The following is a 14,812-nucleotide window of genomic DNA, read 5'->3' as shown; positions in this document are numbered from 1 at the left end:
TATGTTTATTAACAAGAAATAAGTGATACTAAGTAAAGAAAAAAGAGACAGGTATGGTTACAAACAGTAAAATAAAACATGCCTTCTAGTGACTAAAACTTAATTTTAGCTAGTTATGATCTTTGCCTAAGCAGTTTTCTTACTTACCGCTAGTTCACATCGTCCCTAGCCTGCCAGATTGAGGATCCAACTTTCACAGGCTCAGAGAGTGGTTTACCCTGTATCCCATCAGTGATGGATAACTAAAAGGCCTTTTTGCTCCCGTTGTATTATTCAAAGTCCATTGTCTGTGCCTCAAGAGCCAGGGAGGCTTCTTGGGGTGCAGATTCTGTCCCCTGGTGTGATTGTTAAACAGTTTTCTCTCCTGCTTGTTTACCTTATACGTAAATGTAGTTCCATTGTCCACTGTCAGGAATTCTGCAAGCTGGTCAGACAATTAAATACATACTCCTTTTTCTAGGGCAGGCTAGATTTATGCATTGTCTCCCAAGCACATGTAAAGAACATAGTTTCAGCACACATCTATACTTTGTACAAAACTGGTCCTTACATCACACAATAATTTTTGGGACCAGTGTGTCACCAGTTTACATAGGATACCCCAGAGGACCCCTCTGAGATACATCTTATGACAACAGTGCATTGGGGCAATGGTTGTGTCAGGCCTGAGTTACAGGATGGAGGACCCTCTTCCATTTGGTACTGAGGGGCTCCCTCAGTCACAAAGGGGCTTACGTGTAAGTGAGAATCAGGCCCAAAGTTTGACTGACTCAGTGGCAAAAGACGGCACTTGACAGGTGACAAAGTAACTGAGGGCGATTTAGAAGCACACCATTAAAAGATTAAGAGGTTTGTAAAATATGGTAAAATGTGTAAGAACATAAGACGAGTTAGCTCTCTTGTCATCACATATTAAAAGCTTTGTCCCTGGTGACCTTATGGAAAGTAGTAGGGACTTGGAGCTTTGCGGTGCACATTTGTGAGGGGGGCTATAAGTCTTCCTCTGAGAAGGCAATACAGCTAGCTATGATTTTCAAGTTCAGATTTTCTGAGGACAGTTCCTGCTTTTTTGTACATGCTGGGTCTCTGTTGACAATCACTGTGTGTTTATGAAGTCTGAATAGCTGTCTATTTTTGCAGCAAAAAGTCCTGTGGCACCTTATAGACTAACAAACGTATAGGAGCATGAGCTTTCATGGGTGAACACCCACTTCTTCGGATGTCTATTTTTGTTATTGTTAAATTTTTAATTTAAGATTCCCTCGTCTCGTTATCTCTTCGCAGGGTTCTAGTCATCCTTCAGTAATTTTCATTAAATTACAGCAACTGCAACTTTACTGAGCGTAAAATTTCCCTACAGTGTCCTCGAATTTTCTAGTTGTGAACTGGGGAAATTTGTCATTCTGACCACAAATCTCCTGTAATGGGAGCATCTGATTCAACCTCCTTGCAGAATGCCTCCTGTGAGAACTGCCCTTTTTCCTCTTTGAAATGACGGATCTCCATCATTGGAGATTTTTAAGAGAAGGTTGGACAAACGCCTGTCAGGGATGGTCTAGTCCTGCCGTGAGTGCAGGGGACTGGACTAGATGACCTCTCGAGGTCCCTTCCAGTCCTCTGATTGTATGATTCTATGAAGGAATGACCCTAACTTCTGTTTGCTCAGCTTAGTTAGTGCATCTTGACATCTAAAGGCAATTTTGGTGCCGTTTCCTTTATGGATCATCATTAAAATGCTAATACGATTCATTCAGGAATCCAATCTGCTTTCTTTTATTGTTTTTGCTGTTGTTCTTTTGTTGTTATTGCTAAAGAATAATGCTTGTGAGGGAGCAAATAAAGATTGATTTTTCTTTAGCTTTATCTGAACCTGAAATGCTGAGACAAGCAAAACATGTTTCCATTACTTAACTAAGCAAACAATGGCATATCAATCATAAAGGCAGCTGGACCAAGGTGTCTTTTTCATAAAGTGGTAGATTTCTCATGAAGGACAGTTTAATGGGCTGCTGCCAATGAAATTGCTAAAGAACTGGTAATCCCAGAGGGCCATACAAAACTGGAGCTAGCAGAAGGTGTCAGTTAGGGTATGAGAAGTAGCCCAGTGTCAAGAGACTCGAGAAAAGGAGATTGAAAAAAGTTGAAATGCATTTCTTAATTATTTGCTCCATGACACCGATTGTTTTAAATCAACGTTTCTATTTTTAACCTGCTTGGACTGGCTATGAGATCAGAGAAATGTTTCTGCCATTAATGTTTATCATGTTTACATTGTGGTTTCATTCCCCCTTTGATCATGCTTAAATATACTTCTGACATGTTCTTTTGATGTTTGTTGTCTTTTTAAAACACATTTTGACATTGATTGCTTGAGTTTTGAACATAAGGAATCCTTGTAAACTGTTTAAACCCAAAGTGTTCCTTAAATCCTTTTCACTAAAGGTGTTTTATAGGCTTGGACTGTGGAAAAGAATATGATCCACAGGGTGTTGTGACTGCTTATATTATTAGAAGAACCATGTGTTTCTTAATAGTTATAGTTATAGTGATTTTGGGATCACATAGACTCCAGTAATTTGTACATGGCAATCTGAGGTAGTCATATCCATTGATAATAGCTTGTAGAGTACTACCATGGGTTCTACTCCTTTCGTCTCCTGCTTCCACTTCCCATACAACAGAAGTTCTTTTAGCTCATTCCCCCATAGCCTCTCTTTTATATGTCATCAACTTCCTTATGTGTCTGTGCTGAACATATGAAGTATGTCAATGCTGCCTGAATTATCTTAAACTCTCCCTCGGGAACTCTTGATAATAAGATAAGTTACTGAACTAGCTAAAATTTTCAGGGTGATGCTATATCCCTAGTATCAGTGGGGTAGCCGTGTTAGTCTGGATCTGTAAAAGCAGCAAAGAGTCCTGTGGCACCTTATAGACTAACAGACCTATTGGAGCATGAGCTTTCGTGGGTGAATGCATCCGACAAAGTGGGTATTCACCCACGAAAGCTCATGCTCCAATACATCTGTTAGTCTATAAGGTGCCACAGGACTCTTTGCTGCTATATCCCTAGTGTCAACAGCTGAACAGATATGCTGGGGAACATACTTCCTTTTGCTGCATGAATGCACTAGTAGAAAAACAGGGTATATGAAGTGCCTGACTTTTAGGCATCATCCCCAAAAGAAGAGAAAGACAAAATTGCAACCCAGGTAGAGAGTGCTAAGTTGGTTGACAGGTGACTATCTGGCTGGATCACCATGGCCCCAAAGGACTGGATTTGGGCAAAGTCAGGCCCCCAAGAGTTCTTGGGCAATAGGCTTCAGACATCAGGCAAGACATTCATCACAAGCTAGGGCAAGGCTATTGCAAAGTTGCTGAAGCTCCTCAGATCGGGTCAAGTGTGCATGGCTGCTACTGGCATCACATAACCCTGTACAACATGCCACAAGTTGGGCGTTCAGCGACTAAACTGAGAATCACGCCACTGAGTGGTGGGAGGGGTATGCCAGATACCCATTGGAATGAAAAATAATATCCTCAAAGGAGTAATTCCAGCTGGCATTGCTGCCCTTCCGCTAGCTCTTGGTTGAGCAAAGACCAGGGGAGTCAACCCTGAACTAAACCCATTGTGGAGAAAGCATCAGGTGGTTGGCATTGCAATTCAGCTCTGCCTTCCAGCATCTCCTGCAACTGTGCTGGCTTCTAAACATCTTGGTCTTCTGAGCCTTTGGGCCTGAATAATACCACGAAGAGGGGGGCTGTGATCCTAAGCTCAACCTCTGCCTCCTTATTTTTTTTCTGCATAGATGTATATACACCAAAGATTTGGGTTTAATGGTCTCCCTCTTCAAACTTGCTTGTTGGAATATGAGGACAACATACACTGGTATGTCAAACAACCTTGAGGAGGTCAATGACTGTAGGAAGGCTGCCATCCTCAACAGAGAGCTGGAGAAACTTGACATTGACATAGCCTCTCTCTCTCTGAGACTGGACTAAATCTGTAATTTAGTCCAGATGCAGTGTTGCTTCTTTTGGCATGAAGAAAGCAAACAAGATCGTTGTGAGGACAGGGTGGGTTTTGCAGTCAAAAATTCATTCACATCTCTAGTTGAATGTCCCATTGCAACATCAGAATGAATCATATTAGTAAAAATATCTACCATAGGTGGATTTACTAACATCATTAGTACATATGTGACAACACTTTTCTTCACCTCTGTAGAGAAGGACTTGTTCTATCAGAAACTCGACTGTGTCATCAGCAAACTACTACCAGGCAAGCAACTCTATCTACTGAGAGACTTCAATGCTAAAGTCAGCTCACATCACGAGATGTGGCTGCTAATCACTGGTCACCATGGAGTGGGAAAAATTAACAACAATGGTCAAAGACTACTGGAGCTCTTAACCCACCAGTGACTGTGCATTACCAACACATGCATTACCAGAAGGTCTCCTGAAGACACCCCTGATCTGGAAACTAGCACCAACTAGATTTAATTGTCACCTGTAGAAAACACCTAAAGCTTGCTCTCCATACTTGCAATTTTCACAGTGGATGCTGCAAAATAAGGCTTTCATTAAGGAAATTCCAACATACCAAACAGAACTGTTGCCCACACATTAACATCAATAACACAAAAGACCAAGGAAGGTGTTTAGTACCAATCTTAGGGAAGCGATTGCACCTACCCTGAATGCTGATGCAGCATAAAAGACATTCAGAATATCCATACAGCTGAAACATTTGCTTTTAGTGAACACACTATAACAACTGGTTTGCAGCATATCCTGAAGAAATATTTCCAGTTATTGAAACAAAATGCACCTCAGATTTCCATCACAACATTCACCCCTCTCCTGAGACATATGCTAACCTCAGAGTGGCCAATTATACCTGCTTGATCTGTGCTAAAGATACAAATGTCCTTTGAGAATGGAGATCTAAGAGGTCTGATTAATGCAATTAAGAAAGCAATAGGTCCTTCATCTATCCCACTCAAATATCTTAATGGAGACATCATCATTGACAGAAGCAAACAAATACAACACTGGTTGGAACACTATCACAAACTCTATTCATGTGAGTCCACTGTTTCTGAGTCCTAATTGTGACCTTGGGGCTCTAGGCCATCAAAGAGCTTGGTATAGAATCATCTATAAAGACAAACCACTTTCTAGCACCAGGAAAGGCTGCAGAAAGAAATGGAATTCCAGCTGAAGTACTGAAAAAAGGACAAGTAGTGCTTAAATATCTGCACAATGTCTTGCTTGCCTGCTGGAGAGAAGGGGGGTACCACAAAACATGACGGATTTACATGGGTAATTTTTAAAAGACTGCAACTTCTTGCTGAATGTGCATATCCAGAGAACCAGTGTGGCTTCTGTGCTAGTTGATCTACCATCAACATGATTTTTGCACAAAAGCAATTGCAAGAAAAGTGTCAAGAATAAGGATAACCTCTATACATGGCCTTCTTAGATCTTACAAAAGCTTTTGACCTGGTTAACAGAAAGGATCTTTTTCAATTGCTAGAGAGAACTGGTTGCCTCTCAATCCTCCTCAGTCTGATTCAATCTTTCCATAATGGCATGAAGGCTATAGTTCAATATGATGGTGATCAATCTGACAGCTTCGAAATTCACAGTGATGTCGGACCAGGACGTGTTTTGGCACCAACACTCTTCAGTTTATTTTTTTCTTTGCTGCATCATCATGCTTTCTCATCTAGCACCAAGGGTGGACATCTCCATACAAGATCAGATGGAAAACTCTTCAACCTTGCATGTCTACAAGCAAAGTCAAACATCTGCTTATATGAGATGTGCTATTAGTTGATGATACAATGCTCATCACACGTAGTGTTTACAGTTAGTTAGCATATAAACTGAGGAGAATTCTTAGTAAATAAAGTAGTGGTTTTAATAAGCCAGATCCTCAGCACAGCACAATCTGGCTCATTACCTCCCTAAGTATGTGATGATGTGTTAAGATGACACTTTAATACATGATACTAGAACAGCTTATAATTTGACATAGGGACAGGACTCTTTGAATAGTTAAATATAGTTCACACTAAATTATCCCAGCAGGATGTAAAATGCCGAAGGAAAACAGTAGCTTGGTAATTCTGTTTGATTTACCTCCTTTTCCCTAGTCAAAGAGGCCAACGGAAATACTTGAATGAAAAATGCAATATTGGGCCAGATCTTCCTCTGGTGTAAACTGGCACAGCCTCATTGAAGTCAATGCAGCTATGCTGATTTACACCAACTGAGTATATGTCCTAATTTTTTTGCCCACTGTTTTCTGTTTGTTTTATCAATCTCTCTTGAGGCTTTATATATCTGCAATATCACTGTCTAGATAGAGACATATGTGTGGAAGGGGAATTTGTACTCTGAATAATGATGTCAATAGAGCTGATCAGAAAATGGTAAAAAATCTTTCCCACCTAAATGGATTTTGTTTTTCCATTAAAAAATGGTTTTCAAAACATTGTTTTGTTTTTGTTTTTAGTAGTTGAAAAGCAATGGAAAATTTCAAACAAAATGGCCATTTTTCATCCAAAAAATATTTTATAGAATGATTTTTAACCTGTTCTTGAGTGTTCTGTCTATCATTCCTATTACTACAAAAGCTTAGGGCCTCCCAATCTTTAGTGTATTTATCTTCACAGCACCCTTACATTTTATACATGGGGGACTAAGACACAGAGAGGTTAAGTGACTTGATTAAGGTCACAGAGGATGTATATGGCAGTTCAGGGATTTGAACACAGCTCTCCCAATTCTCAGCCAAACACCGTAGCTACTTGACAAACCATCTTCTTCCTCTTTTGTAGCTTTCCTGTGCAGTTTTCATTTCTGCTGTATAGAAAGTCAAAATAAACAAGGAAATGAGAAGTAGGCAAGACTGAATGTGAAAGAAACTCTCAACAATCCATGCATGGAATTAGGAAGCTATGCTGTAATGTTACACTACAGTTAAAAGAGCAATTTCATATGTATTATATTACTTCATATGCTTTCCTGAATCACTACAGAGTATGAATAGCAAACGCTGCTATATATTGGATAAATAAACTATAGATGTGTGCTGGTGTGCAGTGTTGGGAATGTGTGTGTGTGTGTGTGTTGTTCTAGTATCAGGTTCCAAGAGCAGAAACAAGTTGTGATAGGGATTTCCTTTGGGTGGGAGCACCAGGAAGAAAAGTTGAAAATTTGCTTATTTGATGAAAGGGTTAGTTCATGTGTGCAAGTCAGAATGGAAGAATCCTTTCATGTAAATGAGGCAACAGATTTTACTTGCTGTGTAGTAACATGTACATTGGCATTTTCTTCTCAGATCCTAGGTTTGTTAGTGCCCACCTAATACCAGAGAGTGATAACCCAGAAGATGACAAAATCTATTTCTTCTTCCGTGAAAATGCAATTGATGGAGAGCACTCTGGAAAAGCCACCCATGCCAGAATAGGGCAGATCTGCAAGGTAATATGGTGACTTAATTTTATAAGAATTAATGCCCTCAGTTAAAGCTATAAAAGTGATATTAGCAACTACTCTTTCTTGGCTGTACATTAGTCTATGGTAGCATTGGCAATGTAGTGATGCCGAGGTCTTCCAGAATGACCAATAGTCAAGGGAAAACATCAAAGAGGTACAATAGTCAGTTCTGTTCTGTTTGGAGTAGCACCCCAAATTTACAATGCATCATCCAAAAATAATCAGAACCTCCTGAGTTTTCAAAATGTGGCAGAGAGAAATAGAGTCTTGTGCAAGAAACATGGTACTTCCTGCTTCCAGGTGGACCAGATGTTCTGTAGACATTTTCTTTCTTGAGTTATTTTTGACATTTAAAGTTCCTATTCCAGGTAGAACTTCTAAAGGCAAAGGCATATGAAAATGAAAATAATTGGTTAGGCTAAGTTTTATAAATGAACAGTGTCAAGGGTCTCAAATATTTTCCTGAGGGACCTTGAGAAAATATCTATGAATTAAGTGATCACCATGAATTTTGATAGCTTTGGTAAATATAATGTTTAGAGTAGAATTTCACATTATTCCTTAAGGCAGGACTCCAAGTCACTATCTCTGAAAAACGAGATAGCAGCTTGGAAAATTATAGCCCCACCCTTATGGAGATGTTGATCTGCTCCTACTGTCAGCCCTGCTATTAAACATCTGATTCTCCCACCCTAACACCTTTTATACTTTGATCTTGTACAACTTGTGGGGCTACTTTGTTGATATTCGGTAAAGAATAATGAGCTGTTTAAACTTTATTGAGTCTTGGCAACATGTAAGCTTGCACAGAAGCAAAATACTCTGTCAATCTGCCCAATTACTTTTTCTTTCTTTCTTTCTTTCTTTCTTTCTTTCTTTCTTTCTTTCTTTCTTTCTTTCTTTCTTTCTTTCTTTCTTTCTTTCTTTCTTTCTTTCTTTCTAATTTAAGGTTTTCTAGGAATAAGTTCTTCTGAAAATGGTATTAAATTCATAGTAATAACCATGACAAATTTAAATAGATTCAATATTGGTATATTTGAAAAATGAGGGGGATTTTATAATTTCCTAAACAATAAAAAGGACAATATGTAAAACCGTGAATTATGATGTTATATTTAGCACACTGTTCCGTCAGTTTTTTCATATCAATGCCCATTTCAAACAGGAATATGGTCATGTATTAATATACAGTATTTCTCCTGTTAGAATGACTTTGGTGGACACAGAAGCCTTGTTAATAAATGGACAACTTTCCTTAAAGCACGCCTGATTTGTTCTGTGCCAGGGCCCAATGGCATTGATACTCATTTTGATGAACTACGTAAGTAGCCACAATGGATTTGAATGCAGAATCATTTTCTAGTATTTTCATTACTGAAATGACCATGTGTTTTCTTTTTTTTCTTTTTTGTTGTTTTTGTTACAGAGGATGTGTTTCTAATGAACTCAAAAGACCCCAAAAATCCAATAGTCTATGGAGTGTTTACAACTTCCAGGTACAGAATATATCATTTTACTTGTATGGAAACTTGTGTAGCTGGTTGCTTTAAAGAGTTCTCTTTGTTAAAATGTTCTTAAGAAACACAGCGTTTTCTTAACCTTTGAACTGCACAAAGGCAGTGTAAGTTAGAAGTAATGAATTAAATTTCTTTTCTTATGAGCAATGTACATCATTGCCCTGACGCAAGTTTGAAAGAATGTGTCAGTTTCTCAGCCTCTTCCTGCTGAAAAATTGGCTTTAAGGATGGAGGGTGAAATGTCAAATCCCTTGCCACATAGAGCTGGTAAAGTAATGCAGGAAGAATTTTTTAAAAAATCAGCAAATTTTAGAATTTTGGAAAACTCCTGGATAATCAATAAGCTTTTTAAGAAAAAACAGCGAAGATTTTTTCCACCACTCTTCAACTGAGTCCAGTACATCCTTGGTGTAAATCCATTGGCTTCATAGGCTCATAGATTCTAAGGCTAGAATAGATCACTGTCGTCATCTAGTCTGATCTCATGCATAACACAGTCCATAGAACTTCCCTCAAATGGGCTTACACCAAGGATGGGATTGTCCCTAGGCTTTTGTCTCATGAAGGACTGAATTTGCCTCTGAGGGAAAAGCCACCTATAACCATGGAGGGAGGCATATGTTTTTAAATGTAAGTTTCTAGGCATCACATAATCCACAAGAATGAGACTCATGGGGCATCTACTATCCTTGTAGAAATCCCAAGGAAATGCACAGCAGTGCAGTTTCAGTGTGTGTTGTCAAAAGGGGGAAGTGAGGGAGAGAGAGAAAGGGCAAAACTAAAACCAATATGCTGACTATTAGCAAGGGTATATAAAGTGATTAGTTGGCTACAGGATGAGTAATGGGTTACAAACCCTTTTGCATGAAGGTCACCATTATGAAAAACACGTGAGACCTCTTTATTTATACCAACAAATTGCATTTGCAGAATAACAGCTATTACAAATAGATTTCCACCCCTTCTTTATGAAGCAGTTCATAAAGCCTTTATGAAGCCTTCTTTATGAAGCAGTTCAATTTCAAAATCAGGGATGGAAAACTGAAAAACACATATTATCTATTAAGAGCCAGATTCAACCATCCTAAGTATTACTCATATAGTAGTAGTACCTACTCTAAGAAAAGTCCCATTGAAATCGGATCTGGATGTATATAAACAATATGTTTTAAGTAGTAGCCAGCAGCCATTCAGTTTAGGAAAACATCTGAGAGATTTGTTTCAGTTAAACTGAACTTTCTAAGGACTGCGTTTGGGTTTGCTGAGACAGCCGTTCAGAGTTTGGAAAATCAATGCATGTAATTAATTAAAGAGCCTTTAATCCCACCATTCTCCTGTGATTAAATTGACAAATCGTTTAAAGAAACTGACTTATTTTTCTTCCCTCTGCCCCATTTTTAGCAACATCTTCAAGGGGTCAGCAGTTTGTATGTACAGCATGACAGATGTAAGGAGGGTGTTCCTTGGTCCATATGCTCACAGAGATGGTCCCAACTATCAATGGGTGCCTTACCAAGGACGTGTACCATATCCGCGGCCAGGAACTGTAAGTGCACTGGGAAATCTGATACTGATTTCACTCATTACATTGTACTTGAACTTAAAACACAAAAGAAGCTGAACGAGTGGGAAAGGCAGGCTAATGTAAGAGCAAACTAGCTGTTGCTGCAAATCCAGAATTCGCTGCCTCGATTTGCAATGTGCAGCTGGCTTGTCAATGAGACTAATCCTGTAAACCTCAGTCAGGCAAAAACCATGTCGACTTCAGGAGCAGGGATGCAGGATTTTGCTGAGTATTTGTAAAGTAGTTAAGGAATAATGCAGCTTTCCTTTCATAAATCGCATCTCTTTAGAGCTTTAAGGTAACAATTTCCACAGTGGACGGGGAAGCCACTGGAATAATTTCCAATTCCAAAAGGCATTTTTTAACTGTTATTCTACTTTCCTGTCTCTTTCTAATGCCTCCGTCACTATGGTGTCCATGAAACTACTATTTATGACTTCCCGTCCACCCCAGTCATTGTCAGATCCCAGAAATGATGCTGAGCTTTGCCTATACATCTGCCTTTTCTCCAGTAGAAAGTGTTAGAGGAAAACGTTTGGGTTGTACATATCAGGGTAGATCTTCAGCTGGTATAAATTGTCTTAGCTCCATTGAGACTCCTGTGTACACTAGGCTGAGGATCTAGCCTATTCAGATATATCTATGCCTCAAATAAACTATAAAGATCCAAGTAAGTACAGTGCAGTAAAACGACAAGACTAGCACATGAGCATTATTCATATGTGGGCATTTCTATGATTCTATGATCATATAGATTGTCCTTTAATTGTTAGTAACCTTTAAACTATCCCTTCTAGCTTGTTCTCAAAACTGGCTTCCATGATAAATGTGTGAAACAATGGTTAAATGATACAGATGTCTGGCCTAACAAAAACTGCTTAAAGAAAAGAATGATTTCTCAGCAAAGGGATTGTATAATTCTCCTCATTCAGTGGATGTGATTTGCTAAGGAATAACCAGATTTCTTCACAGAAAAGTCTCAAGTGCTGCAGTGTTTAGGGGAATATTGTTCCTGAGATGGTGATGAAAGCAATTAAAAAAATTGTAGGATGGAATCAAAGATTATTTTAACAGAGTGGATAGTTTTACTTTAGAATTGAGTGGAAAACGGTTTTCACATGTTATTATTTTTTTCAAGATTTTGAAAATGTTTCCTATGTGAATTGGAATGAAAAGTCAAAAGATTAAAAAAATTCATAAACCAAAAGTCCAGAAAAAAGAATTGCTTTATTCTACTCCCTTTTGGAAAGTTTGAATCAACAGATGATGCCCAGCTCTATCAGTATGAGATAGGTTGCAAAATGTCATTTTCCCTATATGCCTGCTTGATAAGATGGGAGAGAAAAGGGTTAGTCTTGTATTTCACCAGGTAACCCTGGTAGTTCCTAGGTGAAAATCCTCATCCTCATATAGGATCAAATGAATTTGTTGTCTAACTCCACTCATGACAACTCCATCTCAGTCCTGTAGGCTTTTTAATATGTTATTCTGAATGTAATACATTTCTTTTGAACTCATATTTGGTCTTAGGGTTGATTAGCTTCTTTTTAACAGGAATGAATATAGCAATATTAAAAATCAGAAACCATTGGATGTTTTCATGATGAAAATAAATTGTGCTGAAAAATGACACTTTTTCATAATAGTCCTGTTGTAATAGTGGTGAGTAGAGGGACTGCACAACACCCCTGCAATCCTAGTGAAGCTGTCAAAATCTCTCTCTATCTTAGGTACTTATATGGCCCCAAATACATCGTATCTGAGTGCCTTGCAATCTTTAATGTATCAATCCCCACAACACCCCTGTAAGACAGAAAAGTGCTATTATCCCTGTTTTACAGATGGGGAACTAAAATAAAGAGAAGCTAAGCGACTTGCCGAAGGTTACAAAGGAAGCCTTTAGTAAAGCAGTGACTTGAACTGAGATCTCCCAGTGCCTAGGCCAGTGCTCTAACCACAGGAAAACCCATAGGAAAATAGGGCTTAAATGTTACATAGGTCTTGTGCTGTCCTTCTGCTCAGGGGTGAATTTCAGCCTTTGAGCTAGAGTTTCACTAAAGCATGACTAAATACAGATTCCCCAACAAAATCAAAGATTTTGTGGTCAACATTTTCTGTATCCACAGTTTTGAAATTTACCCATTTGAAAACATTACCGAGCATACCTTTAATTCTTTACACTGAAAAGTAAAGAAATATATACATATATATATATTCCTTCTAATTGATTCATATCTTACCCTTAAATAATCAAACTACAAAATCCCAGTGTTCTTTCTGCCTTTGGCCTGCATCCAGCAAGACTCGGAACATTTTCAACTCCCAGTGAGGTCAAAGGGAATTGAGATGTTCAGTACATTGCTAGATTGAGCTCTCTAGATAGGTAGCTCCAGGATGAGACCTAGCATATTTTCTTCACTGATGAAGAAACTTTGACTAGGTGTAGTGAAGTATGGCCCCCCAACCGGCAAATCACAAATACATGCACTAGGGTGACCAGACAGCATGGGTGAAGAATTGGAGGTGGGGTGTAATATATGCCTATATAAGACAAAGCCCTGAATATCTGGACTGTCCCTATAAAAATTGTGGACTACTCAGATGCTTGCTTAAATGTTTTGTTGGACTGGATTGTTGGATCAGGATCTCACAAGTCAGAAGGAGTCTTGCCATTAATCTCTAAGGAGTATCACGCCCTGTCTTTGTCACGTGTACTGCCATTATGAAGTTGGAAGTCTCTGCAAAAAAATCCAACATAAATACACATGTAAAAGTGACAAGACTTTTCCACTGGCCAGGGCCGGCTCCAGGCACCAGCTAAGGAAGCAGGTGCTTGGGACAACCAATACAAAGGGGTGGCACTCCGTCCGCTATTGATTGAGCTGCCACCGAATCGCCGCTAATTGCCTTTTTTTTCCCCCCTGCTGCTTGGCAACCCTGCCACTGGCTACAATATTTTTGAGTAATTTCAAATCAGAATTTATTTCTCTAAATCCATACCCTTAAAAAAACTATTTTAAAAAATATCAGTAGGCTTGGGCCAATAATTAATTAAACAAGTTTCACTTCCTTTTCTGAATGTGAATTATTTGAATTTTTTGTGACTCAGTAATTTCTGTAAATAATTGCTGGTCTGTAACCTATCAGGGGAGACTTCATCGTAAGAATTCGGTATTTGAAATTCAGGCTGCATTGATTGTACACAGAGGTTGCATGCTATCCAGTGTTCTGTATCCCGTATTGTAACTCTTAGGGTTAGGTTTTGATTTTAGACAGAGCTCTGAACATGAGGTGGGGCAGAAGCAGCACCACGTCAGGAGTAGCTTGGGGGATGCAGGGTAAAGCAGACATATCTCTGGAAAGCATAATTCCACCATTTCTTCCCCCTTGCTCATGAGGGTTAGAGATTTACTGTGGGTATAGAGCAGCAACAAATTGGTATACTTTCATGCTGTGCTGGCTCAGCTACACTGGCCAGTGAGCAGGGAATATGGATTCATGGCTCCATCCATTTCCTACCCACTTACACTGGGGAAGGAATGAGAAGGAATGGATCCCCATTTATTCTTGCGTGCCCAAGCACTAGGTCCAGGTAACCGACATAGAGGTATAAAGGGGAGATTCTTACTTCCTTTTACTGCTCTGTGCAAGTATGGAGTCCAAGTCATAACCTAGCCCTTGGAATTAGGTTTCTCTAACAAATGCTCATGATTCCAAATCTAAAATTGGCTTTCTGTAAATATTATGCTTAACATGTGTTGTCTTGATGAATTTTGCTACCAGTAAGCTCCCTTGCTAAAATATTGGCAGAAAATAAATACAAACAGGATTGAAGTACAGCTGAAATATAAAAATTGAAATGAATATACATGGATCTTATTTTATTTTTGCAGTATTTGCCCAGCTGCAATTAACAATACTTAGTACTTGTATAGTGATTTTCCTATTCAAAGCACTTTACATACATTATCTAATTAAGCGTTGATTAATGTAAGTAATCAGTATCACACTCTAGTTGGAATATTAATCCAAGCATAAAGAAAACTTTGGAACTGCACCATAGAAACACAAAATTTCAGATTGATTCCAGCAATGCTAAAGATTGTAAAAGGTTTAGTATTAGTAGTAGATTGTATTTTTCTAATTGGAAGTAAAAGAACATATGGATATGAAATAATAATAATTAAAGCTAGAATGTAGAGATAATAAGAATAGGTGA

The 14,812-nt window shown here is 38.7% G+C and overlaps 1 protein-coding gene across 3 annotated transcripts in view; it reads left to right on the top strand.

The window, feature by feature from the left end:
* SEMA3A (semaphorin 3A) overlaps positions 1-14,812 on the top strand; it is a 412,334-nt gene that overhangs the window by 361,770 nt on the left and 35,752 nt on the right. For all 3 annotated transcript variants that reach the window (XM_005304505.4, XM_042859420.2, XM_024108532.3), the window contains 4 exons: positions 7,355-7,497; positions 8,719-8,833; positions 8,939-9,008; positions 10,431-10,575. In XM_005304505.4, coding sequence (XP_005304562.2) covers positions 7,355-7,497; positions 8,719-8,833; positions 8,939-9,008; positions 10,431-10,575 — 473 coding nt within the window. The remainder of the gene's footprint in view (positions 1-7,354; positions 7,498-8,718; positions 8,834-8,938; positions 9,009-10,430; positions 10,576-14,812) is intronic.

This window comes from Chrysemys picta, chromosome 1, assembly GCF_011386835.1.
Source record: "Chrysemys picta bellii isolate R12L10 chromosome 1, ASM1138683v2, whole genome shotgun sequence".
Taxonomy (NCBI): Eukaryota; Metazoa; Chordata; order Testudines; family Emydidae; genus Chrysemys; species Chrysemys picta.
This window is presented reverse-complemented; position numbering and strand designations above follow the sequence as displayed.